Consider the following 27,176-nt stretch of genomic DNA (forward strand, 5'->3'; position numbering starts at 1 on the left):
ACTAGATGTACTTTGCCACCGGTGCTAGTTAAATCTTGGTGTGTTTTTGGTATGTTTTTCTTAGAATTGTTACAATAGTCAATTTTTACACAAGAAATAATGAATGCACAATTTTATTACATTTTCATGTAAACATTGAACTTCAGCACCATATAATCAGAGGTAACGAGTGGATAGTTCAATCTAATTTGGAAGAAACTAAAGTTTCATGACCCTTAAGCACGTTCTAGCAAATCTTCAAGTGTAGAAACTGCAAATTGTTGCTTTGACATGATTTCATTGGTTATTCAGGTAGTATTTCATTTAGAGCTACTTTATATAAACCACAAAAAATAAATAGGGATTTGTTTTGTATATTACGATCTAAACATTTGTTCAATTTCTTTGGCTTTAATGTTTATACATAAACAGCAACACAAATAGACTTTTACCCTGCAGTCCTAATTCTCCAGTGCAATGCTAGATTGCTGTAAATTTCAGCATGACAGGAAATATTCTCATGTAGGAATTTATCCATTACCCTTTGTTCTTCCGAAGTTAGACATTTAAACCTGTTAAGTTCACAAGCAACAAAAACACCCAATACTTTGTGGCATCAGTGATACAGCAAACTGTGCTTAGGCACTCAATACAATACATAGTCTAGCTTTGACTTATGAAATGTATCTCACCCTCTGGTTTTCACATTGAAACATCCTGACGATCAATATACAGTGTCCAGCACCTTGCTTAGTTAAGTCTGCCACTTGGGTATGTTAACAAGTAGCAATCTACACCAATTTTATATAAAAAGCATCTCTCAGCAGCAGTGGCTGTCAAACATGTTTCTGATAATTACTACATCTCAACACTAACTTCAGAATTATTTGTATTGCTGCAAACCACAAGGAACATACTAGTATGTGGGCAACATACTAGATTAAACTGAATACTAAAGTTACCAAAGTTTACCATTATAAACCACCGAGTTATCTTGCGGGTATTTAAAATCCGGTATCAAAAATGAAAGGAATGCATGAGGCTTTAAAATCTTCCTGAAGAATAAAGGTGTTTTGCAGGAGGTAGCTGGTATCAGGGAATCTCCATCTCTCTCTCGATACCCACGTACTTCAGGGCGTCGGCTTGACTGTACCTTAAAGGGCAGTAAAGGACATCAGAAAGGCAGCTTTACGTACTTGCATTTTAGATATTAAAATCGCATCCCACATCCTGCTCTCCACCAATAACATTCTAGGGATTAATATTCCACTGCTATTTTTAAGCACTAGAGATAAACTCTGCTTACCTGTAATCAAAGAACAGCTCCTCGCCGGTATGCATGGCTCTCTTGGCAAATATGCCTATTCTGTGATCGCCGTTGACCATCATGACTGCAGCAAAGAGGAGGAATTCCTGTTGTTAAGCACTGGAGTGCTAACCATGCCTTCACTCATAATCATCATAAATCTCCTTACCTTTTGCATAGCAGTTGGGATTCACGGAATGATTGGCAAACCTGATTTTGTTGCCTTTCCGCGTTGCGTCCACGACGAAGTCTGAAAAGGGAGTGAAGGACCTTGGTGTGACTGAGGAGAACTGCAGCTACTGGGGACGGGCAGGGATGCGAAGGGGACGGTTACCATTGTTCAGGTTGAACAGGAAGCTGCACATGTACTTGTCGTACACCTTCCCTCGACGGTCAGCCTCATCCTGGGAGATTATCTGCACGTTCCACACAGATCTGACAGTCAGGAAATGCAGAATCCACTATATCGCTGCACATTTGCCTCCTGCAGGCGTTCAAGCACTGAGGCACTATCATACACGCACTGAAGCGGGAAGTACTCGAAGGCATCTAGCGTTATCCTTGTCACCAGAAAATTGCTTTTGGGAGCCTCCTCTCCAATCACAGAGACCAACTGACCTCTCCACAGTACTCAGAGATGAACTCGTTCTTCTGCACGGGTTCCTTGATGAAAATGCCCCAGCCAGCCACGTCAGATGGGGCCATCAGCAAGTGCTGGTGGGGGGGGGGGGGAATGATGTCAAATCCCACAAGCCCGTAGGGTGTTTCAACACAAAATCAGACCGATGATAAACTAGAGACGGACCTTCTTGGCACCCCTCTGGATGCTGCAGTTCTTGCAGGAGACGTTCTTGCTGTCCCAGTGCTCGGCAGCGCCGCAGGTGAGGCACAGGTCGGGGTCGCATTCACGGACGGCCAGGTAGCAGGGGCACTGCTTGGTGTTGCACTGCGCCTTGCAGCGGCAGCCTGGGAAGCGGTTCTGACCTGCGGCGTCAGGCAAGGGCCGAGTAGCTGACGTACCCTTAAGGTTACACCTTACTGAGGGCGGGTCTTGGAAGGCCGGCTGCATACTCACACTCTGAGCTGCACTGGCAGAACTTCTCACAGAAGTTCTGTGCTGTGACGCAGGGGCACGAGCTGTCGCACGGCCGGCGAGGATGGTCGCAAGGCTGGTAGTTATACACATGGTTTGAGGAACCATCTTGGGGGGGTGGGGGGAGAAATTGTCTGTTTAATCACACTGCTCAATAATATTAGATAAATATTCATATTTCAAGAATATTAGACATTTCCTGATTTTCAATGTCCTTCCCCCAACAATATGATTACATTTTTCTAAAATAAATTACAATTTCTTTACAATTATTACAATTTCTTTACAATTATTACAATATTGCATACACAGGGTATTACAACGGTGGTGTGGGGGCATTTTTCACCCAGGGTGGGCTGTCTTACTGCAAACCCCAAAGCTACTTTTACCATTCCACTGTGCAGTTTCACTTTAGCAATGCCAGTTCTGTGCGACACGCACAAAGCAAAATAAATAAATTTTTGGGGGTTAAAAAAAAATAATCTGCAAACCTTTCTTCAGCTGGATTTTCCTACAATACGTGGCCCACAACCTACACCACCACATACAAGAAAGAGGAAATGTACATCACTGTGCTTATTCAAAGAAACAGACGGAATCTAACTGGAACACAGTGACTGGCTTCTCAGAGTCTCCCCAGTGAAAAAATATCAAAGACCCACAATATTAGAGAGAGAATGAGTCTTGCCTGTGTTTTCGTTTCTTCTTCCTGGGTGGAGTGTCCACATCATCTACTGGAGCACGGGCAATGATACTGGACTCTTTGACCCTGAATTCATACACCTGAAAGGTATGAGCAGGAAGATGCACCCAAGATCTGCACTGTACAGCCTTAACAACACAAAGCATTGCAGAGTTAACACAATGAACTAAGCATATAATATAATATAAGATAACACAATATGCAAGACAACATGCATGAAATGTTTATGACCCATAACCCAATTTAAAGCTTAAGACGATTACTCCCCTTTAAACTGGTTAATCTCTTATGACTAGTTGGAGGGTAACGACCATATCTTTGAAAAACAGCGAATAATATTGAGCTGGATAAAGACCTTCTACCGCTCTAAGCGGACTTCAAAGCGCCACCTGCTGGCCTGTGGTGCCCAGCGGCCCACCTGTCTGCAGGTCTTGGAGCCGATGAGCCGGGCGATGGCACAGAAGTTGTCGTAGTAGGTGCCGATTAGCACCCTGAATAGGGAGGCGTCGGCGCCGCTCCACTCCGCGTGCTCCGCCGGCTCAGAGTTCACCTTCAGCTTCACGGGAGTCTGCCAGCAGGAGTTGGACTCTGGCCCCCCGGGGAGAAACGGGCACTCAGTCTCAGAAAGATGCTCCTTCGTGGTTCTGGAGCCGGCCGGCTCCTTCAGGCTGGTCCGCTTACCCGAGGAGTTAGTGGTCTCGTCCTTCTTGTCCTCCTCGTCCTTGTCGTTGACGTCACCACCGCCAGCCTCGCGGTCGCTGTCGGTGTCCTTGGTCTCCGCACTGACGGTGGGGGTACTGGGCCGGCTGCCACCGCTGCTGTTGGCGACCCGGCCCCGCCGGCGCCCCCCGACACGCTTGGACGGCGTCTTGGCCCGCTCTGGCACCAGGCTGGCTGAGGACTCCTGCATCGTGCTGTCCTGCAACGGCCCGAGCGTCAGGGTGCAGGAAGCCAAGCTTCACGCTCCTCGTTATCTGTGCTTTCGTGGCACTATCTCCAGAGGCTCTGAAGTCATAACATCTTTCAGACTCAAAGGCATGTGAAGTCTGCAAGTCGTGACGGCTTCTGCGGCTGAGGTGCCTAGCTAAGCTACAACAATCGACTTGTGCGCTTGTCTCTATTTAAAACACCCTTAAGAAGACACTTCCTTTCACCTTTCCCCCCCTGCTTTCTTCCTTTACGGTGACAAACTGCAGTTGCACAAAGTGACATTTATGGCTAAGCTATTTGTGGACTCTGCTATCAGAATCAGCACAGGAATATACTCACATCTTCACACTTTTAGGCAGTTTACAGGCCAAAATACCACACACGCAGAAGCAAACCAAAACTGCACTCTTAGGACTATCTGAAAAATGAAAGTAATCAAACGACTGCTGAAGCTCTAGTGCATATTTTAAAGCTGTAGGAGGGACTGTTCTGATAAGCCTCGATAAAGGCACTTTTGAAACACATATAGCAAATATTCAATTGCATGACCTTAATTGTCAGAAAGTCACTGACCACCAGCTTACATAGGTGGTGCAAGAGAAATCTTACCTGAACATGTCTGTACAAGCTAACGTTAGCACACGCCTTTGATATCAACATCACTGCGTATAGAAAATACTTACCTGTATGAGGTACATGTAGCAGTTGTGGCCACAGGGTTTGCTGTCTGTCAAGTTCTCCGTGTTCTTACACTTGTATGTGTTTGGAGTTGCGTGGAACGCTAGACAGACAAGCAGCAGCAGTGATTTAGATGGCTGGGGTCAGCCTGGAATCCACAACATTCCCAGTTCCCTAGCACTCCTGCTACTGGCTTCTCTGAACAAACCATAACACTGCCCAAGACTAATAAGCAGTATCCTGCAAAACAAGACATTCGATGAGGTAATGATAAGATGCTGAGGGAAGGAGGAAGGGAGGGAGTGGGGCTGCGCAGCCAGCTGGCTTCAGACCCTAGAGGTGCCCCCAGCGCCATCATGGGACCATATTTACCTTCCACTGTTGTCATCTACATTTTTTCTGACACCCTCCCATTCACTTCTGTACAACATCCACTGCTAGCTTCCCTAACTGCCACTTCTTGGTAAAGCTCTATTGCAACAGAAGTGTAGATATAGTTCAAGCCTGAAAATTTCTGTTCCTTGCATATTCATTCGCAAGGAGTGTCTGTAAACAGTGTGCGGCTCAGCGGGTTAGGCCTTTGCGCCTGTGATTGGAAGGTCGCCGGTTTGAGCAGGGCCCTTACCCGCCTGATATGCCCAGGGGATGCCGGGCAAACAGCCTGACCCTAGGGCTGGACAATAATTCGATATCAATATATATCGCGATATAATTTTTTTCAATAACGGTGATACGATTTTTAAACACATTTCCGATATTTCGATATACATATATACTGTATCATATAATATACAGTATATGAATAATCAGCCTGTTTTAGTTTAAATGGAAATATATTATTGTTAATAAGCTGAGTCTGAGAGTTTTATTTATTTGATAGTTTATTTCACATTTCTTGTTTGTAAAGGCTAAATAAAAATAAAAAGTGAACCTTATTTTTTTTTGTACTGTTTTTATTAAAAAAAAAATGATATAATTTTAATAGGAGGAGCCTGGAGGTATTATAGACTTTGCAAATTCAGTTTGCAGACATCCATTGTGTGTGTCCTCGGCAGTTTTTTCCTGAGTCTTTTTAATATTGTCCATATCGATATCGGAATTATATCGTATCGACCAAAAGTAAGAAATATATCGTGATATAAATTTTTGCCATATCGTCCAGTCCTACCTGACCCTGTAACTCCAACCCTAAGCTTCGCTCTCAACTGCCTATGTGTGTATGTCTCAAAGGAGAGAAGATGGGCTGTGTGAAAACTAACGATTATGATGCCTGAACATTACCGCCAGGGGCAAGATTTCACATAAAAGTCGATGCTCGTTTGTATGTCCATGGCCGCTCTCATTGTATAATGATGCATGTAAACGCACAGGGAACCTGTAAGCCTGGACAAAAAGGGATCGTCACAGATGAGCAAACGTGAACACGAGCCAGCGCACGGGCAGGACTCACGGTGCAAGAAGCAGTCGTACTTGAAGCAGCGGCGGCAGAAGAGGGTATGGAAGGAGTGCAGGCTCTGCTCCCGCTGCACAGAGCGGGCGTTGGGCCCGTCGATGTTGGGGGTGCACTCCGGGGGCAGCTTCCCGGGAAGCTTCTGCTCCGTCAGCTCCTTGTACCTGTGCGTGGGGACAGAAACCGCCAGACTACACATCACAACTGATGCTGATCATGTGATCAACTGTAGGGCTGAAACAAAGGAGAAAACTATAGCGACAAAGGTAAACCATGAGCTCACCAAAATCTGTAAAGCATACATCTCATGTTAGTTATACCCTTACTAACATGCCTGTTTACAGATAAGGAAGCTGAGATGGTGAGAAATCTCAAACGATCAAATAATATTGAAGAACATCAACCAGCAGTATGAAAATGATTTACTTCTCTTTGAGTTCCTCTGGTGATCCCTTGTCCGGAAACACGGAAGAGATGGCTTCAAATATCTTATCGGAAGGGATTTTTTTAGAACATTCAGTGCTTCTGCCTGTCAAAGAATAGACAAATACAAAAGCTGACCCAGAATCCTGAAAGTTTCAACTGAGGAAACAGCTGGGAAAAAAAACATCAAGATTATGCATGCAGCGAAAGACATACCATCCAAGCTGTTCAGCTGGCCCTTTCTGGGATCATCATCATCCTTGTCTTCACTAAGGTCCATCTTCTCCAGTTTGTACTCATGCTGGTCTTCCTCTTCATCCTCATTGTCGCTATGCTGATTGAGAGCTGTGACCAGCTCCACAAATATCTCATCATTGATGAAACCACATTCTTTACCACCAACCAAGGGTGAGGGAGGGAAAAAATCACAGTATTATTTCAATGTCCAAGAGCTTAAAATGTTTTAAGGTCATGTGACAGTAAGATGCCTAGTTGTGCCAGAGATCCTCACCTCGATCTCCATGGACTTTGCCATCATAGTTTTTAATAAGCTCTTCAATGAAGGTGCCATCCTGGTCTAGGATTTCGTCCCCCATGTAGGGAATGTTATGCAAAACCGTCTCGTCCTCAACCTGCAGAAACCATTTGCCAGCTTCATCGAGTTTTCTATAATCATTCATAAAAAACTATAATTCTATGTCACTAAATGGAGCAGGTTTTACATTTTCCCATTGTAACATGCAATAATTTAAGCACAAATTTGCAGTAAATTTCTGAAAGGGATTAATCAAGCCTTAAATACACTCACGACAACTTAATTTTCAACTTCTCTCTAAAGCTAAGAACTAAAACACTTCAAACCTCGGTCACAGACTATAAACGCAGTACTAAATGCAAAATCAAATGCAAAGGAATATCGAAAAGCATGAGACAATTGTTCTCATTACCATGAAATTCTGCTGAAGAGGGGACCAGGAATACATCACAGGTATGGACGCCACTGCATTGAGAGTCTTGAGGGGTATAACTTGGCTGGAGAACTCTGAAAAGCCGCTGTCCACGGTACACTGCACACCCAAAGGGAACACGTGCCGTTACCATTTTGTAATGTGGAAGCACGTGAACATTGTCATGGGACTTAATGGTAATCAATCATGCGAGCGATTAAGAAAGCACAAACTTTTCAAAGCATAAAACACACACATAAAATACGACGTGCAATTACATGAGTCAGAAGCTCAACAGACTCAACATCAAAAATTCGGAGCCTACTTCTGCAAGATATATATATTTTTTTTTTATCTCTACTTTCTGTGCAAAAGTGTCAGATTTCTCACACAAAGAATCTTATCCTCTGACTCCCAGGAAAAGAGCCCATATATTGTGGTCACAGGTGTCCATACTACATAAACTGTTCTCACCAAAGCACATAAACAAGATAACTGGTTTAGTAGCTAACAGCACATGGATCAAAGAGCAAACTAAAAACTACATTGCAGACCTGCAAATACTGCAGCAAGAAGCACTAGAGGGCGTATGATTTCTTTAAGGCATTAAGGCATCTGGGCCACCATTTCATATTAATGCAAAGGGAGCATTTAATACCGTATTTTCAGCTGACATAAAAGTTCATTGAAGTTCCAAAAGCAGCCTTAAAAGGTACAGGTTTAAGGCAATAAGAAATGCATTTCAGTACACGGAGACCTAACAGAGTCATATACCATTTGGCTATAGACATGATGGACAATAATCATCATTACATGCTTAGTTCATAAAATGTGAGTGAAAGAACCCTTATCAATGCCACCTCATGATCAATATTTAAATCAGAAATGATTATATTAGCATTTCGTTAAGGTTTGGCCGGGCTGATGGGCGGGGCCAGGGAATGCAGAGGCTCCCGGGAATGTGAGTGCTGACCTCTCTGGTCCCACGGAGAGAGCTCACGGATGTCATGATGCGCACCGGCTGTATCCGGCGTGTTTTCCACTCCTGGTTTAAGATATCAGTGCGCTGCAGGATCTTCTGCCTATTGGAGTTAAACATGCTCTGTGGGGAGATGGGGGGGGGGGGATAAAGGTTGTCAAACCTACCTGGTCAACATTTACTCAACCCGTTATTTGGCAGTAAAATCCCAGTCGAAGGGAGCAGTAGCAAAAATATCAAAACTGTAGGCAAAACAAAGATAAGAGTGAAGCCCGCTGGCAGCAGGTATCCGAAACGCGGAGCTGACCAGCTGACCCACCTTAATCTCATCGGCTCTGCGGAACCTCTTGAGCTGGCGGAGCCTCATGTACACAGACTTCACTCGCTTTCTCCAGCACACAGGGCCTTTTTCTGATCGCTTACCAGTCAGGCCCATGGTCACCCTGTGGGCCGGGGGAGTAAATGAAAAACAAAACACTCAAACAAAAGCAACAGACTCTGACTGTGGATGAAGCAGGAAATTATTAGACAAGCACACAAAAAAAACACAATCTGAGGCTGCATTTTCTTGATTTTCTACATTAAAGCTCTTGAGTAACGAGAAAAAAATCCCAGAGATTTTAAAGGGCTATTAAAGACAGCTGGCACAAAAAGTGCTACTTTAACTGCTTTTATGCATTTATTTATAATTCACCACAATCATAAACCGTTATTACTGTTACTTTATTATGAATTCCTGGACTTTTAAAACAATTAGCTCACTTACAAGTCACAACGGAACCTCTATGATAATGAGCTGACAAACACTTGAGATTTCCAACAAACACTAGAGATTTCCAGTAGCAAATTACTTAAAACCAAACCAATACAAGTTCACTACTTAATGTATCAAAAGGTAAGCACTTCAAGGTACAATTAAAATACCAAAGAGGATTTTCATTTTGCCTTTTAAATATTTAAGATAATAATGGACAAACTATTTTGGATTAAATCACAAGCGTCTCCTTCTAAACAGACACACAACATTAGACGGTAAGCTCTAATTGAATATCAAGAGCTTTTGAGGTACATTGCACAACAGCAAGCACAGGATTCTGTTCAGTCAACATATAACAAACACTGACTTGAGCAGACCTACTTACCAAGTCATTCTTGTAAATCCTGACTACAAAAACTCTGCATTTAATAGATCAACATAAATGTATATACATTATATATATATATATATATATATATATATATATATATATATATACATACATACATACATATATACATACATATATACATACATATATACATACATACATATATATATATATATATATATATATATATATATATATATATATATATATATATATATATATATATATATAGAGAGAGAGAGAGAGAGAGAGAGAGAGAGAGAGAGAGAGAGAGAGAGAGAGTAAAACCATCATGCCAAAGAGAGAGAGAGAGAGAGAGAGAGAGAGAGAGTAAAACGTATTATAAAAAATTGTTAAGGGTGGTAACTCTGTGGGATGGGTTGGAGGTTCAGATCCCACGGTCAGCAGAGTGATTCCACTATTGGGCCCTTCAGCAAGACCCCTAAGCCCAATATCTCTAGGGACTGGTTGACCTTACCGTCTCGTCTCCTCTACATCAATTTCATGAGGTGGCCTCCTGCATTGGTTTTCCAGCTGTCCTGAAGGAGGTCCCACATATATGCTAAGCACGCTTTGGCCGCTCATCCTTCACTCTCTGGTCAAGCTCCTCCAAAACCATCTCTAACAGGTTTAGGTCAGGTGACCAGTCCATGTGATGCAACTCAGCTTGGTGTGATTGGTAATGAAGACACACACACACAATTTTCTGTAACCATATCCATTGTGGAGGGTCCTGAGCCTATCCTGGAAGCTACGAGCTCAAGGCAGGAAACAACCCAGGATGGGGAACCAACCAATCTTAGGGCACGCTCACACACCATTCAGTCACACTTGCACACCTACGGGCAATTTGGTAACTCCAATTAACCTCAGCATGTTTTTCGACTGACGGGGGGGGAGAAGAGAACCTGGAGGAAACCCAACAATGACACGGGGAAAATGAGCAAACTCCACACATGGAGCCATGGCAGATACTTAAGCCCTGGCACCATCGGTTTGAGGTAACAGTGATAACCTCTGCACCATGCCATATATTTGTGCACTTTACAAACAACATACTTTAACACGAATATTAAGGAATGCTGGTGCTTTGGAGCAGCTGGAAAAAGTATTCAGAAAATGTGTACACACATCTCTAGCAAAACCCACCAATTAACTGTCTGCACAAACCTAATGCCAGATGCCAAATCAGACGAAGCCATAATCATTAATAGACTTTAAAAAAATTAGAGGTGTAAACAGCATTATGAAATGCAATCTCCCCGTTTTGAAGTTCCTTGTAAAGACATTTACATGGCAGGCAGGCAAGGACACTGACCAGGCAGCTCATGTTATGCAGAGGCCAAAATGTGGAGCATCTGATCCAACTGGCTACCAGAAGACCTTCTTCAGGTTATCAGATCTTTAATTTTCCAGTGACACGCTCATTAATCTGCAGCAAATCAAAGGACATTTCTACCTAATGAGCATCATTACATTCCTTCACAGCTTTCGTACCGGAAATACTCTCAGGCAGGTCATGGACCCACAATATGGAGTGAGAGGCCCAGAAATACAAATAAATAAATAAAAAGAAATACATAGTGAAGTTGCAGGATTGGTGGGATATTGAGAATCAAAAATTATTAAAACTGTTTATTATTGAAAAGATTTTTGCAGAATTTTACAAATAAGCTTACAACCGTCAAAAGAGCAATGCAACTCTAGCAGATTTTAACACACAACAAAGAAAAATCATCACCCATTACACTGCAAAAATTACTTTTTGCAAGAAGCCAAAGTTCTGAAACAGCCACGAGCTTTTCCACTGCAGGATTTTAGCAAGCTAAGCAGGCATGTCAAGAGCAGGGAAAAGATGGGTCTCATGACCAGCAGCCAGCTAAAAGACCAACAACATGTGTTACTGGAAATAATGTTCATTGCAGCATACAGTGGAAGCATCTACCCTGGATAGATTACTGGCTTTAAATCTAAATGTATACCACAAACTGACAGATCTAATTAGCAGTTAGCAGCTCTATTGGTGTGGCTATCTAGTAGTATAGATTTGATATTTGGGTTCTTGGATGATGTCCTGGGATTAATCAGAGCCATCATGCCATGTCCTATAAAGCTGCTCAGCACAGATGGCACCATTTGAAAATGAAAAAAGCATTTTGGACATGAAGGAAATACATTTTAATACTCCTTTATTATGCTCATTTGTATTCAAAATCATTCATATCCAAAACTAATTGAATATTTATTTGAAAACAATATTAAATGTGATTTAGAATGCAAGTACAACAAGGCTGAAATACTGAACACAATCGGAGTTCTTTTTTCATATGTACAAAATTAATATTTTCCGCTTGTGTGTTCCTGTTCTAAAACATTAGTTGGCTCTTAGGGGTAATGAGTACACATAAAATTTAATTTTCAGCGAATTATAAATTGTATAAATTTATGCAGTTAAAAGTCACTGGAAAATTCTTTAAAAACGAAGCAACAGAAAACGTCAAGGTGCCATGCCGTCTAAGAAACATGTACTGGAATTTGCTGTTGCAAAATACAGTGGAAAAAGTCTTCAAATTCTGTCGGCAAAGACAAATGTCGTCATATACGTATGGCGATTTAGGCTCAATTTATAAACGGGAAAATACAGATAGCAGATATTTCAAATACTTCCAGTTTGTTTCATGTACAAATTGCAATTTACCGACTTTAAGCAAATATAGTTAAGCATTTTATACACATGCACGGTTAATACAAGAACAGAATCACATTATACTGTATCGCACAAAACTGTGTCAATTATCTTAGGAGCTGAATGGTCCGTTTTAATGTAAAACGTGTCAACCAATCCGCCGAATCCCCCTTCGTTTGCTTATAAATAAGCTGTCGTTTAACTGGTATAGAGACGTGACAGCTGCAGACACCGTACTGTCGGAAGATTAAAAAATGATCGACTAGCCAAATACCGGGTAATCGAGCCGATTCCGACAATGCTACAGCCACACAATTTTAATTCACAATTTCTTATAAATTGAGACGAATTCACTGAGACAATTTTCAACATTTCCGCCAAAATACAGCCCCTGTCAAACACTGAGCAATTAAGTTGTATAAAAGTTGGAAATAATAAGCCATCAGAACACGTGTCTCGGCATTCGATTAAAAACGAAAAGATGACTAGATAAAGTCAGTCAGTACCAGTTCCTGGAGCCTGATCATCACCAGTGGAGAACTACACAAAAGTGAACGGAACTTAAGGAAAGAATAAACCAGCCCCCCTACAGGTGGCTCATCTTACCAGGTGAATTTGCGATAACTAATAATTGACCTTCCAGGTGACCAGGCTAACAAGTCACACTGAAACAACTTCGACTATTTCAACAGAAACGGGACGCGCCAACTGAGGAGGCGGAATTCCCTACCTGTGATGGAGAACCTCAAGTCCACATCAACTGGACCAAAGCGGCACCAACACCCAATCGACAGTTTAGGGCGAGCAAGGGGAGGGCGGCAGACTGCTGTCGATGTCCCGAGCGTCCCGAGCGTCCCTCGACTGCGATACCGGCGAACTGGTAATGGCACCGCAAGGGCGCTTCTACTGTCACCGCTGCTTTTTAAATGAGCGGACAATGATATATATTTCGTGTTTTATTTTCACATAAGTCCTAAATCTCCAGATTAAGCCGCTGTCCGTGTCGCTTTAAGCGGCACCCGACCTGAACGTTTCCGCTCCGACTACACACTTGACTCGCTCTACCCTTTTCCTCACTCAATATCCGCCTTGCACTTAGGGGGGGGGGGACTGCAGCCCTAACGAGCGCCAAACGCATCATCCAATCGTAGAGCTCGTCATTCCCGTGTCGCAGCTACACGATGTATAATTGGTTTGAGTGCGTTTCTAGTTATCCAATCATACGCAGCTGCGCGCCCCGGAGGGGGACATGTGGAGAATTTTGTCTTTGTTCCTATTTGATGTGACTTAAGATTATAGAAGTAACGGGCGTAAGAGAATGTGCTCGCTTGCCATTTCCGCAAATTAGTTGTTCACGTTTATTTGAATAGTACCCATCCAGGTAAGATATTGATGTAAATGCAGGGCAGTAATGACTAAGTTACACAGTTAGGTTCGGCGATGCTATGTGAAATCGCCAGTATGTGTAATATTTGACTAGAAGCAGGTAGTCCGTGTCCTGCGTTAACGGTGAATATCGTACAATCTGAGTCAGAGGTAAAACAAATTTTGCTTGTCACGATGTGGTCTTGTTGAAATCAAGGTGTCTGTCTAATCCACAGGTTTCCGAAACGCAAACGACTGATATAATCGAAGTGGTTGTTAAATAGCTACGATGTAATAGTTCACTCTGTCATACAGTTCACAACTCGGAGAAGTTTTACATTTTTGAACAACTTCATTCATTGACAAACATGATGAAATATAGCTGTTATTCCTTAATCTACTCTCTTAATATACTCTCACTTTATCAGTGAAACATGAGTCATTACATGCGAAAATAGTCGACAGTTGTAAACTATGTACACGCTTGCTGTCACGGGCTGGTTTTCAATACCATGCGTTGGCCTTGAAAACAGCAGGTGGGCCCTAGGACTTGAACCTGTGTATGTCATGCGATATTGTACTCACTGGCCGTTTTTGTTCGTTCATTTTGCGTCCTAAGTTTTGAAATCATGGTAAAATATAAATATCGAATTTACCGTAATGTGAAAAATGTCACGATGTTCAAAAACACAAAATAATTAAAATAGCAACATATAGATACACGCGGAAATTGCGACCCGCTTCCGATCGTGCTCATAAAAATGCCACTGATAAACACCCTGATTCCATAAAACGCCAATATATCTTAATATAACAAATGTGATACTTTTAAGTGTAGCCCACTTGATGAATTCATTTAATTTGTTTACGTGTTATTGCACATTATTTTCGGTGTTTAATGTGAAAAATCTATTACTACCCTTGTTACGGAAATATAGGCCTAATGGAAGACAGAATTGCATTTTTTAATAAAAAAAAAAAGAAAAAGGTGGATTTTTTGTTTATTTTATACCAATTTTTATGAAATTTATGGGCAGTTTCGTCTGAATTTTCCGAAAAAATAAGTTTTACTGTTACTTTAGAAATGTACTCGATTTTCTTAAAAAACTTTATCACGAATGTATAACTAGCTCCACTTCGTGGTAACTGGTAGTATTGCATTTACGAGTTATGATTAATAGTCGAAAACGTTAAATTATAAGCTTTTGCGTCGATTAACTCAGTGCTGGACTTTTATCTTCATAAGGATTACCTAGAAAATTGTTCAGAATTACATTTGATTATGTAATCAATTGCTTTAACGCGTTGATTTATTTTGATAACCCAATATAGCGTATGCAAAATAAACGATTATTTATTGAAATACTGAATTCGTCTAATCATTGCTTTGGTTCCGTATCTGTTTCTTTTGTAACCGTTTGTTAAAATAATGTAAGCGATGTTAAATCGACACCCTGCGATTGGCTGTATTTGTGATATCCCATCATGCACCAGTAAACATATTTGATATAAAAAATAGTACAATTATTTTCCAAAAACCGTTGTGAGAAGTTCTGTTAATTCCGAGGTTTTTTAAATTCATACGAAGACAAAAATTTTGTTAGTTTTCTTTCGTTGTATTTTTATACACCGTAATTAAATAATATAAGACATTTATGGGGATATATATACACAGTAATGATGCTTTCTTTCTTGGCTGGTCCGATTGTAGTGGGTTCATGCAATTGCTATTTCTCAGTCAGTTAACTTAACTCCCTGTTTGTTTCCCCCTTCCCACTCACTACGTAATTTGACTAGTCTTTTAATCTATCCAACTGTTTGAAATCTTAGCAAATGCCAATGCTATGTGGGGGAAAAAAGACGTCTGCTTTTATAAAATAAAAAAAAATCTTCCTACACTTGGTATATTTTATACATTTTTAAAATGTCAATAGGACGAACTGTGCTTTTGTAGTTTTATTGTCAAGTGCCACGCTGCTTATCATCCCCGGCACATCTAAATCGCGAGCAGTTCCCATAATGCATCTCGCTCCTTGAATGCGCTAACTTTAGTATTAGCGATGAAAAATAAAAAACATTATCACAATAAAACTGTTTTGAAGGTGATAATCGGGTAAGCCGGAGTGCAAGTGTTGAAATGTTCTACCTTTATACTAAGTAATACTTGGCTACCCATGATGGGAACAAGCTGTTTATCTACGGGAGTTATATATGCCTGTGGGCCACGTTGTTTTCGGTTGGTCCGAAGGTAGTGGGCATTCACAATTGATTGCTACAGTCAGTTACAGAAATCCTCGTTTCTTCTCTCCCCTCGTTCACTACTGGCTTTGACCGACCTTTTGCTCACTGTGATTTCAGTTTGCAGGTTTTATATGCATTAATTTAAATAAAGACAGTTCCTGGCGACCTGTGTGAATAAAGGTTTGTGGCAGGCAGTATGATTCATTAATGCAAGGCGAATGTTTTTCGTAAGCTTTATCATATAGTTTAAGCAAATCGTCTAAAATGTGTACTTGTATAGTATACTGAATCACCTGGTAATTATAAATTTACACGAAATGAATTAATTGTAGTATGTCTTCCCATTTCTTAGTAATTCCAGCTTTGATCAAATAGGACAATGTGACAAATAAATTGCGATCGTTATATCAAAAATATTTAGAAATCATGTTTAATATCAGCTTTAGGCAGTGTCTTGCATTATTGACCTTTAACTGAATAACGTAAACATCTGTTAAACAGACATTTCTTTCACGTTTACAGAATAGTTGGCTTAATAATAAAACAGCTGTAGACTGATAATTGCACTTCGGACGTAGGCCTACGACGGAGTTGGGCCACTATTAATAAAAATATAAAACCTCGACAATAAAGTTGTAACTTTGAAGAATAAAGTTGTAATTCGAGAATAAAATCATGGTTTATTATTTATGAATTTATTTTAACTCTAGAACTACAATTTATGATTTAAAGTAGATGGAGATTAACTACCCAACAATTTTCACAAAATAACAGGGGGGAAAAAACACTTTGGTGGAACATTGAATATAATTTAATCAAATGTAGGCAACCAACCGTTTTCCAGAACCGCTTGTAATATGCGGGGTCGTGCGGGGTGGGTTAAGGATGGAGCCTATCCCGGAGGCTACGGGCGCAAGACAGGGAACAACCCAGGGTGGGGCGCCAACCCATCGCAGGGCACACGCACACACCATTCACTCACAGGCACACCTGTGGCCATTTTGGTAACTCCAATTAACCTCAGTATGTTTTTTGACTGAGGAGGGAAACCGGCGTACCTGGAGGAAATTGCAAATGTAGCCCATCCATGTTAGTTTGATATGACCAGCAAAATGAAGACTGATTCACGCCTGCATAAAGTCTACGTCGTGGCCTGACGCCTGTAGTTACATTCCTGGGGAGGCTCCCCGTAGATTCTTCGCAAAGTATAAATCAGCCTTTAGATCTATCCATCCAACCATCTTTGTTTCCAGGAATTTGTTACCCATTCACGATCACTGATCTAAAGCAAATCCCAGGAATTACAGAGCAACGACCAACAGATTTTAGTTTTTGAATTTCTTTGGTGCCATTGAATTATTTTACCTTGATGTCTGACTTCATCTCAATCCAAGCAGACTGCATATTTTGGGTACTTGGCATTATAAAACTCTTCAAGGTTGCTGTGCTGGTCAATAGGCCTGCATGTCAATTATATAAAAATATAATACATTTAACAGCAGAAGGAAATTAAATTCTTTTCATAACTGACCTCAAATTTCTGCACAGACCATTACTGGAAACATTTTCAGAATAAAATCAAATTTGGCTTATATGTTACCGTCTTTCATTTACACTGGAATTTGTGGATTCCATTAGAAATTGTGTGGATTTTGTGTATAATGGCTTTATTATAACATAAAAAAGCCTAATTTTAAGAGCTTGTAGTGATAGATTTTTGACAAGGTCAAATAATTCTTTGAAATATTTAATTAATATGGAAATTTTCCTGCTTTTATTGACTTTGCATGAATTTGATGTGCTCACTATAGCAATTACTGCTTTTCCAAATAGGAATAAACTGTAACAAACCCTAGGAAGAGCAGACTACCAGTTATCAAATTAAGTTCTCCAGCACTGTCTTAATGCTTCTGATAAGCCAGGACTGTTCTGTAGGTCAATAAAATCACTCAGATTTGAGTTTTTTCTTCCTCCCCATGTTTGTACTGCACCCCTATCAGTGCTGGTGATGGCCGAGCTCACAGGGGGGAGATTCAGGCAGGACATCTAGTCTTCCTGCTGCGGACCAGGCTCCCTCCCCCCAGCCTGGTCCCTGTCTGCTTTCCCATGAGGAGCTGCACTGATATTCCTTGTGGGCATCCGAGTGACACACAGTTGCCGATTCCCAGATGAATGGTGGGATAGTCTTATGTGGCTGGAAAGAGCAACTTGGCTCTGGGATCACCTTGTCCCCAATAACATGGGAGGTATTCTGGGGACAGGTATAGTCTCCATAAGCAGAAACAAAGTCTCCTGTCAGGCTCGTCCTCTGGCTTGGCTCCAATGTTTCGCAAATGAGCTTTGATCTAAATAGATGAAACAAATTATTATGGTCGAAAGTAATACATTTATTCGCCTAGTCTAATACATTATGGTCATAGGCCAGAAACAGTTATTTTAAATATTTAATGCATGCATTTAATTGCAGTTTAATATTAAAAAGCTCATGAGATATATATATTCCATACATTTACTATAAATGTACATTAATCTTCAAAAAACATTGATGAAATGTGTCCCACAATGCGGCTGAAACTGTACCTGTGGTTGTATGGATCAGGCACGTTTTTGGATGACAGCAGCCAGTTGTGTATGCTAACAGATGATCTGGATGGAGTCTCCCAAAGACAGGCTTTACTGGAAAGTCCATGCTACGTTAAAACCGTTATTAAAGTTAATACAAATTACATGTTCATGTTTAATTTTACTTTGTAGTAATACAGACACTCCTCACTTAACAAACTACCTGTTAAACGACCGTGCAGACTTATGACCAGCTCTCCGACCAGTCGACATTGTACGCTGTACGAGAACTTTGGCCGTGGAAAAGGCAGCGCGGCATCTCAGCGTCAAGCATCTCATCTCGTATCACCCTTTCTCAGTCTGTCTCACTCCCACAGTCGCTCAGTATTCAATACACTAGCATTCGCAATCTCCAATTACCTGTACAGTATGCAAACCTAAGTAATGTATATTAGAGCTTATTTCCACAACAATATTAAACAATTCTGTTTATTGCAATATGCAGTACACTACCGTATAAACATTTTTAAATATACTAAAAATGTTATAAATGGTGCAAAGGTAACATTAAAACAACATATAAAGATGACTGACACAAACCCACTACCAGTACAGTGAGCTTGAACTATCGGTAAGGGGCGGCTCCACGGTTATCGACCAATTCGCTTTGTTGTCAAGTGAGGAGTGTCTGTATATGAAATAAGAATAGCAACAGAACGCATTCATCATTAGGAAGAGGTCTTGAAAATATTTGAAGGCCACAAAAGGTATAAACTAGGAAAGAGAAAGTCCACAATCCCTACCTCACTTTCCAGGTGGTGGGGGTAGTAAGCCTGTCGCATGGGAAGTTTCTCATTTTCCCACAACCTCTGTCCATTGTTGAGTTGTACCTGTGGTAGGTCACATGTGAAGGCATCCAGCCGAAGTAGCAGCTCCTCCAGAAGGTCTTCAAACTCCTCCAGGTGAAAGTTCTAAACACAAACAAAAATTTGCTAGATATAGCCACCTAGAAGGCCATAGGACCCCCTATTTCCTACCTGGAAATACAGCTGGAATACTTTGAGACAAGCATCCAACAAAGTGCAGGAAACTCTGCTTGCTCCATGACATTTTTGCACGTAAAGTCTTCCTGTTAGGTTTTACGAGTCTGGCCATTCCCCCGTGATCTCTCGCCTTAAGGTGTTTAAGCCCCTCAGAACTGAAAATCATCTTAGTTTATCGCAGCATCCTCTGTAAACCCTAGGTGCTGTAGTGTGTGAAAATCCCAAGAGGGTGGCTGTTACTGAGATGCTGGAAGCACCACGTGTGGCACCAACAAAAGTAACACATTCAAAATCACTTTCAAAACATTCATTCTAAAATTCATTCTTGTTGTGTTCTTCTAAGGAAGGATACCCAAAATTCACGTCAGCTTTGAGTGAATCGAGCATGGGGATATTATTCTAAACGGTTGGTCAGAAGCAAATGACTAAATGTTGACTACTGTTTAGTTGCCAGTGTAATAAAACAGTGCTTACCCTCTGCTGGGCGCCGTTATCTCTACTCCTTTGCTTGTGTCTACCAGCGAACACGAGAACTCTGTCCCAAATGTAGGCTGCCAGCACAGGAAAGGGTATCGCATCTTTTCTTCTTGAGGAGACCTTCTTTGCAGCCTTTTCAAAGGATCTGAGAACTCCAGTCATCTTTAATAACGATAAAAAAGTTTTAAGCATGTAGAAAGTACTTGAGTTGTCTTTTACTAAATGAGGCATGGAAGCATGTGTTGAATAATATCAGAACGCAGAAATATGAAGCATATGTTGAATAATATCAGAAAGCAGAAATAATTAAGTTTCGTTGTGGAGCAGATGGGTACGATCATAGGTCAGCTCGACGGAAGCTTGGAGATTCACGGTGCTGGTTTTCGTTACCAGCGTTATCCAGACGATGAACATGACACAGAAGAAACTACTGCGGTAGAGCAGGAGGGAAGCAGCATGGGGGGGTTCCAGCGTGGGCAGATCATCTGGCAGACTGATGCCCATGCGGTGAGCGAGGGGGGTGTTAAAGAAGCCAGTCACAGCAGTGAAGGACCCCCAGGTGGACACCGAGAGCAGGTTCCCCAGGCAGCCGAAGGCCACGACGAGGACGGCGCCGGCCAGCTGCAGGGGCAGGGACGAGTCAGCGCCACGGAAACCTCAGGACCGGGAGCACATGAGGGCGACCCAGGAGAGTAAGGCACCCAAAGCCTTAGCCGCCCCTGGCAGCTAGGAGGTATTTCATCACCAGAGGGGAGAAGAGGGTGCCAGGCGACAGCCGGAGAGTCGCCACGAACAGGGCCACAGCTCCACCGGCAGGCAGCACGGAGATGCTCTTCCCCAGGAGCAGGAAGACGATTACAGCCTGGAGGCTTCTGGTCAGCTGAAAACGGAGCGGACAGCGTTCAGCTTCATAGAAGACGTCAACAACCGCTTTTGGTTCACTCCATGTGCCTTGACTGTTTTGAATATAATCTACTCCCCATCCATCCATCCTCTAATCTACTGCAGGCCTGTAGAGCACCTGGAGCCCATCCCAGGAAGCAGGCAGGAACTCCGCATGGGATGCCAGTCCGCCACAGGACACAGCTCAACACACGCAATCATACAGCACTGGCAATTTAGCAACGCCATGTCATCCAACCACGTTTCTGGACGGCAGCAGGAAACTCATGCAGACATAGCACCATGTTCTTCTGCTATACAAGATGCTTACCTGTTCACAGGAGGAGAGAAGAGTAAGATCCACAAAAGCCTTGTAGTTCTCTCTCTGGAGGAGGTCTGCAGTCTCTGCGGCCAGAAGGCTGCTGTACGTGAGGTTTGCATAGTAAACGAGACTGACGATGAGGATGGTGACCTAGGGAAAGACGCGATACTGGTTAATGGTTTACTTTTCCCATCATGCCTGAATAATAGCCACGGCTCTAGTTTCTCGATATATACATACACACACACTTTCCTTTTATACATCTCAAGGAGAAAATTTTTAATATTTTGTTATGTATCACACAAGATGGTTCCATATGAACATGGACTGTTTGGCACCAGGGAAATAGAATGGATAGGGGAGCTGAGTCTTTTCTGGGGGGGCTGATGGGGAAACTATGACTTAAGCCAAGGCTAAAGCCCCCTTGAAATAGGCCTAATGACACCCTTGTTCAACACCTTACATAATTACCTTATTTCTAAGCCACATAAACAGTTTAATAAAAGACCTGCATCTGAAAGCTGGATTCAATATAAGACAAAAAATTGCACAACAAAATTAATGTCAAATGGGATTCTGCTGGGATAATCCCTTTACAGAGGTCCCTCTCACCTCCAGCCAATTGCAGGCCTCCTTCCAGTAGGACGCAAGCCCTGCCTGAACCATGGCCCATGCTTGGACATACAGCTGAAGTGACGTGAGAAGCAGGAAGAAGAGCTGTGTAAGAAGGGTTAGAAAGCGATGAGACGTGTGAGATCCCGTGTAGCAGGGTTCCCGAATTCCGGTTCTAGAGGGCCACGCCTACTGAACCTGGTAAACATCTGAATAAGAGTGTTTGAGCAGAGAAATCTCCAAACTGTGTTGGATTCCTGCCCTCTAGAACCACAGATGAGGAACCCTGTTTTATCGGGCCAATGCAGTTTGCCACAGCGTCACACTCCAGTGCATCATGTGTTTTAATAATGTTTATCAGTGAGAATAATAATTATTTCACCGATATCTACGCAAGACGGTACATACGTTGCTAACTCTATAGAATATGCACTCCCTGTTTTTCAGTATAGTAAAGGTTAAAGACGGGATTGAATAATAATTCCATAGCTTACTTTTATTTTTTACTTAAGCATTTATTGATCTGTATATTTATTGTAAGTCTTTTATGTTCATGTCTTCAGTGTGAAAAGATCATGGAGCAGAATAACTTCCTTCTAAGCCGTATTGTGTGTCCTTTGCTCACCTCACACGCCATGACAGCGTAGTCAACGGCGCCGGCAGTCCGGTGCACCTGCGCGGAGTAAACAGACGCGGACGGCAACAGGACCCCCGGGACGGGCTGCTCGGCCCGCAGGGACACGCCAGTAAACAGGCCAGTGGGGGGGCTGAAGAGGGCGAAGCGGACGATCACCTCCCGCGTTCGCTGGCCCAGCCAGCCCCTGGCCCGCAGTGACCGCAGGCTGCTTGACACCGCAGATCTGTACCATATACATCCGACACACATGCTTAACCACAGAGGGCCACACTGAAAACCACCTGAAAGTCAGAACTGGGAGACTGAGGGAAATCCTCTACCCCCAGACCCCTCTGGACAAGGATTCTATATTTTTGTCTAGTTTGCAATCATTTTATCCTCCTCATTTCTATTATTTTATTCTTATCTTTTTATACTATTTAGTTTTTTCTTTGTATTGCCTATTTCCTCAAGCACAATCCAGCAAGCAGATGGAAAAGTATTTCATTACACAGCACAGTGTGTGACTGTACCAAGTCAAATTTGAATTAAAGCAGCTCCTGAGTTTATTTAATGTAGATCCCCCATCTTCCAATTGTTACAGGGGTCCACAATCGTACAAGTGCCATTTCCTCCAGAGTTACCCAACGTAACAGCAGGCTTATTAGTTGTTGAAACAAACAATGCTTTTAAAATGATTTCTTCATGCCCTCCAGAACACAATTGCTTGTTGGCTGTGTTTGTTTTTGTTTTCGGATTTAGCTGATGACACTGATGTTATAATACAAAGATTGAGAAATGAAAACTCTGGTGAGCACAGAAATACACCACATTTATGTGGTCAAGCCCCACAGGAATAGAATGGAAAGGCACAGGAAATTTCAGTTAAGCTTTCCGGTGGAGATAAACAACCATAACGCACAAAACTTGTTGAAGCTGAATTCAGAAGGTTGTTTAGACCTTCATCACAATATACAGTAGAAGTAGTCTACTTTAACACCATTTATAATCGTTCACAGGGCTCTTTGTTCCTGTAACGGTGATTAAACAGTGAATTTTCGTTGAACTGATTTTTCTGTTTGTTCCAGAGTGGCAATACACTTGTGATTTGTTACCGAGAACTGCAATTCCATGAACAGTTATACGGACATAATTGATTGTGCATGTGGAGTTTACTGTAAGTGGAGTGTTTACTGGTCAGTAGAGTTGGGCTGACCTCGTACGACCCAGGGTGACTTGGCTTCCTGCTTCCTTGTTGGCGCCCCCACATCGCTGGTCACCCCGAGCGAGGAGAGGCTGAGAGAAAGACTTTGACCGGACCTCAGGAACCAGGCCCTGTGCAGAGATGGAAGTCTGTGGGAAGTAGATCAGAGACCACCCTTCTTCTGCTCCCCGTACCTTCTAACCATCATCAGCATAAGCTCCCAAGTAAACTTTAACCAAAAAAACAACCTGCTTTTCTGGCTGGAGTATCATAAATGCTTATGGTAATGATTTTTTTGTCTACTTCCTTAGAAGTCCCATTGACTTTTAATGTCTGGTTAAATTCTAATTAAAGCACTTAGGACAACTGAAAGGTTTTTAGTCCAGTATGAGCGCCGACCAATAATTCAATAATGTTACTAGAGCAGTCTGAATTAAATGTGGGTTCTCTTTACTCAATACATCAAAGACACTGAATAAAGGAAAGATTTCTTGTGATGCTGCTGATTTGAGTTTCAAAATCCAGACAAGGAGGTAGTAATTCAGGCTAATTCAGGGATGTCAACCTTTAACTATTGGTGGGAAGTACTCATGAAAACCATTATAACTTTTAATTAAAAATGACAACGAAATTCAAGGACGATAATCAGAGAGCACATTTTATCAACTAAAGAAACTTAAAAGCTTCAGAAACAGCACACACACCCATGTTTAGCCACAGTTTGAAATCTCAGCAATAAATAATAATTAAGTTGAAATCCACAGCTGTCTGGTGCAGTTGTATCCTTCTTATCTGTGTTACTGCTTATCATAGCCATTTAAATTTGGTGAGGCATGAAAGCGTAACTGTAATTACAAGTATTGCTTGGAGGTCTGACCCTGCTACCTGCAACATTGAAATGTACCTTTTCCAGTGAGCTCATGAATCACCACCGCCATCTGCTGGCAGTAAATGATATTGCTAGGGAATCTGGATATTTTACTGCCTTTGCAAGTAGAAAGGGACTGCAAAAAGAAAAGAGGTTTTTCAAGGTTTTTCATGATCTTACCCTGCAAGCTGACTGGTCTGCGGCCTCTCTTTTTTCAAGGACCGGCTGTCCAATGAGAATGCACGCCCCGTAGACTGCGCCAGCCTGGCAAACAAATTACAGCATGAATCCTGAGAGAATAAACCACACAGACATGTGCAAAAACTGCACCAGCACACAGGTCAACCAAGATGAACCCATAATCATTTACAGTATTGTGCATAAGTCATAGCCAATCACAAAATGATGTACACGATTTTCGCAATATTGTCTGTGAAAGTGTGTTAACCATTTCAAAACCTCTCCTAAGGTCACCCCCATATTTGCAGCGACCATCCAATGCATCCATGTATTTTTTGAATGACCACTAACATACCTCATACAGCTAATCAATACCTCAGTGACTGATTTAATATAAAATAATCAAATAAGCTGGTGGTGAAATTTAATTCAGGAGGTGCCCCTGAGGTGAGGTGAACTGAATCTAGCCATCAAACAAGATATCAGTAATTTTTTGGTTATTCTTAATTTGCATATGTTCTGATGTTAAATTTTGTTTTTTTGTTTTGAGCAAATATATATTTACGATCCAGATAAATAGCTTTAAACATTTCCTTTGACTGCCTAAGACTTTTTGCATATTGTTGCATATAAATTACATTACGTTTGTGACCCTTGGGGAAATTCTAGTGCATTCAGCAGCAAGATACAAAGAACAAAAATTAACATACAAAGCAAAAAAAAGACACGTCCATTTATGTAAACACACCTGTCAATAACGACAGTATTTACCTGTATTTTTGCTGAGACGTTATTGGACCATGAGTCCCAGTACAGCCCATCCAATAAGGCTGTCATACTCCAATTCCACCAGTCTTCATGCATCCGTATTTCTTGAAAGGGGTTTCGTGCACTTCTGGATTTTCAACACACACAATGTTTTTCTTTACGCAGAAGTGAAAACACCACAGTTGGTCTTTGCTGTGTACCAGGGCTGTGCAGAGACTTTGTGGGGGGGGTGGTGCCCAACATTTAAAAAGGGGGCATCCAGTTCACATTAAATAGCTTCGGCAAAACAGGCAGGTGCTCAGGTTCCCCAGACCCTCCTTTTCACACATACCTACTGAGCACCCGTGCAAACTGAGGCATAAAACTGAACCTGACTGCATTTACATTTTAAACAGAAAGTCACTGGTGTGTTGACCTACTTGGTGAATGCAGCTCTGATGGCTTGGTTTAGCTGGTAATGGTGGCTGGAAGGTTTCCCATAAGTCAGGAACAAGACCAGGGAAAAGGTGACCACGTACAGCACAGCCTCCCTGTGGTAAAATGAGTTCAGTTTCTGCTCACGGGAATCACCCTGAAGGGAGTGATGCTTAGAATGGACGACATGCATTGCGAGAGCAGAGTGACGTGTAGGGCGACACCTGAAGGCCTTGTGGAGGAGCGTCTGCTTGCAGATCCGCTCCCGCGCGCGTCTCCGCTCTGCTGGAGAGGGCGGCCGAGCCAGGCGCAGATGCCGGTCTCTCCGACGGGCTCTCAGCACCTGGGGTCACATGAGCCCCGATCAGGGCAACAACCAATCAAATGGTTGCAGGCAGGACAAAGGTCAGCACTTTTCTAGTGGAAACCTTCTTGGCGCTCATGCTGTAGGACCAGTGCTTAATTTGTAAACTCCCGGAGCTCCAGAAGAGCACAGAGACCTACTGCGACCACCGTTGAGTGGGAAGCCACTGCACACCGACTTTGAAGGACGTCTCACACACACACACACACACACTCAAGGTCTTTAACAACTATAATGTGCTATTAATTACTTAAAATACTTGAGTCACAATGCAATATTTTTCAATCAACATCTGTTACTTACATCAAACTGTAAGTGATACTTACGTAATACCCTATTAGAGGACTTCAGCATTTCAGTGGCCAAAAAGTATTTCTCTGCACACACATGGTTCCATTTTTCACTTTCAAATCAAAAGCCAAATAAGCAAAATATACTACTTTGGGCAGATGTATGTCAAAGAAACTATACTAACACAATCAATGATATAGATATACATTTCTTAAATTCAATTTGTATTTATTTCAAAATTTAACTCAAATTAATTTTAAGTATATAGTGGGTGTAGGGGTTGAAGTGTCAGACTGCTGACTGATTTAGTTTTAGTACTGTGTAGGATCCGTACTCAAATTAGGTACCGGCAAGCAATAACTGAACATTAGACCATGTTAGATTTAATAAGTCTGAATGACTGATACCAAATAAAGACAAAAAAATTGCAACTGAGATATGTCTGTCGGGATACCCCCTGACCCGGGGGGTGGGGTCCACCATTGATTGTGGGATTTTGTTGTAAATCTCCTGAAGAAAAATTCTTTTCAAGCTTTATTTTGGTACCTCATCTAGTGGGTTTTGTAGGTTTCTATGGACAACTAAGGGTGAAATTGACCAATATTTTTGGTCAAACTGTTGATTTGACTTTCAGTGTGGTTTTTG

At 41.9% G+C, this 27,176-nt stretch overlaps 2 protein-coding genes across 4 annotated transcripts in view; both read right to left on the reverse strand.

Annotated features, from left to right (window-relative positions):
• Nucleotides 1-97: 97 nt before the first annotated feature.
• Nucleotides 98-13,428, reverse strand: LOC111854999 (histone-lysine N-methyltransferase EZH2-like). 3 transcript variants are annotated; one of them, XM_023833564.2, is made up of 20 exons: nucleotides 13,053-13,428; nucleotides 8,808-8,931; nucleotides 8,483-8,611; nucleotides 7,510-7,629; nucleotides 7,074-7,194; nucleotides 6,779-6,952; nucleotides 6,566-6,668; nucleotides 6,140-6,303; nucleotides 4,695-4,792; nucleotides 3,763-4,000; nucleotides 3,500-3,669; nucleotides 3,067-3,161; nucleotides 2,870-2,910; nucleotides 2,361-2,486; nucleotides 2,091-2,269; nucleotides 1,904-1,999; nucleotides 1,620-1,701; nucleotides 1,455-1,535; nucleotides 1,286-1,370; nucleotides 98-1,132 (listed from the first exon to the last, which is right to left on the reverse strand). In XM_023833564.2, the coding sequence occupies exons 2-20, from the start codon at nucleotides 8,922-8,924 to the stop codon at nucleotides 1,072-1,074; spliced, it is 2,280 nt and encodes a 759-aa protein (XP_023689332.2). In that variant the 5' UTR covers nucleotides 8,925-8,931; nucleotides 13,053-13,428; the 3' UTR covers nucleotides 98-1,071. The 3 variants fall into 3 exon arrangements, with proteins under 3 accessions (XP_023689332.2, XP_023689333.2, XP_072555806.1); XM_023833565.2 differs by lacking the exon at nucleotides 13,053-13,428 and adding an exon at nucleotides 12,829-13,007; XM_072699705.1 differs by lacking the exon at nucleotides 13,053-13,428 and adding an exon at nucleotides 9,631-9,654.
• Nucleotides 13,429-16,379: 2,951 nt separating this feature from the next.
• Nucleotides 16,380-27,176, reverse strand: part of LOC111854998 (polycystin-1-like protein 1) — a 46,817-nt gene continuing 36,020 nt past the window's right edge. The window contains exons 54-67 of the mRNA XM_023833561.2: nucleotides 26,101-26,219; nucleotides 25,882-25,992; nucleotides 25,466-25,589; nucleotides 24,695-24,778; nucleotides 23,659-23,777; nucleotides 22,452-22,686; nucleotides 21,827-21,931; nucleotides 21,224-21,364; nucleotides 20,756-20,890; nucleotides 20,401-20,631; nucleotides 20,008-20,172; nucleotides 19,294-19,461; nucleotides 18,509-18,618; nucleotides 16,380-18,273 (exon numbers count right to left, since the gene is read on the reverse strand). Coding sequence (XP_023689329.2) covers nucleotides 17,925-18,273; nucleotides 18,509-18,618; nucleotides 19,294-19,461; nucleotides 20,008-20,172; nucleotides 20,401-20,631; nucleotides 20,756-20,890; nucleotides 21,224-21,364; nucleotides 21,827-21,931; nucleotides 22,452-22,686; nucleotides 23,659-23,777; nucleotides 24,695-24,778; nucleotides 25,466-25,589; nucleotides 25,882-25,992; nucleotides 26,101-26,219 — 2,196 coding nt within the window. The 3' untranslated portion in view covers nucleotides 16,380-17,924. The remainder of the gene's footprint in view (nucleotides 18,274-18,508; nucleotides 18,619-19,293; nucleotides 19,462-20,007; nucleotides 20,173-20,400; nucleotides 20,632-20,755; nucleotides 20,891-21,223; nucleotides 21,365-21,826; nucleotides 21,932-22,451; nucleotides 22,687-23,658; nucleotides 23,778-24,694; nucleotides 24,779-25,465; nucleotides 25,590-25,881; nucleotides 25,993-26,100; nucleotides 26,220-27,176) is intronic.

This window comes from Paramormyrops kingsleyae, chromosome 15 (genome assembly GCF_048594095.1).
Source record: "Paramormyrops kingsleyae isolate MSU_618 chromosome 15, PKINGS_0.4, whole genome shotgun sequence".
Lineage (NCBI taxonomy): Eukaryota > Metazoa > Chordata > Actinopteri > Osteoglossiformes > Mormyridae > Paramormyrops > Paramormyrops kingsleyae.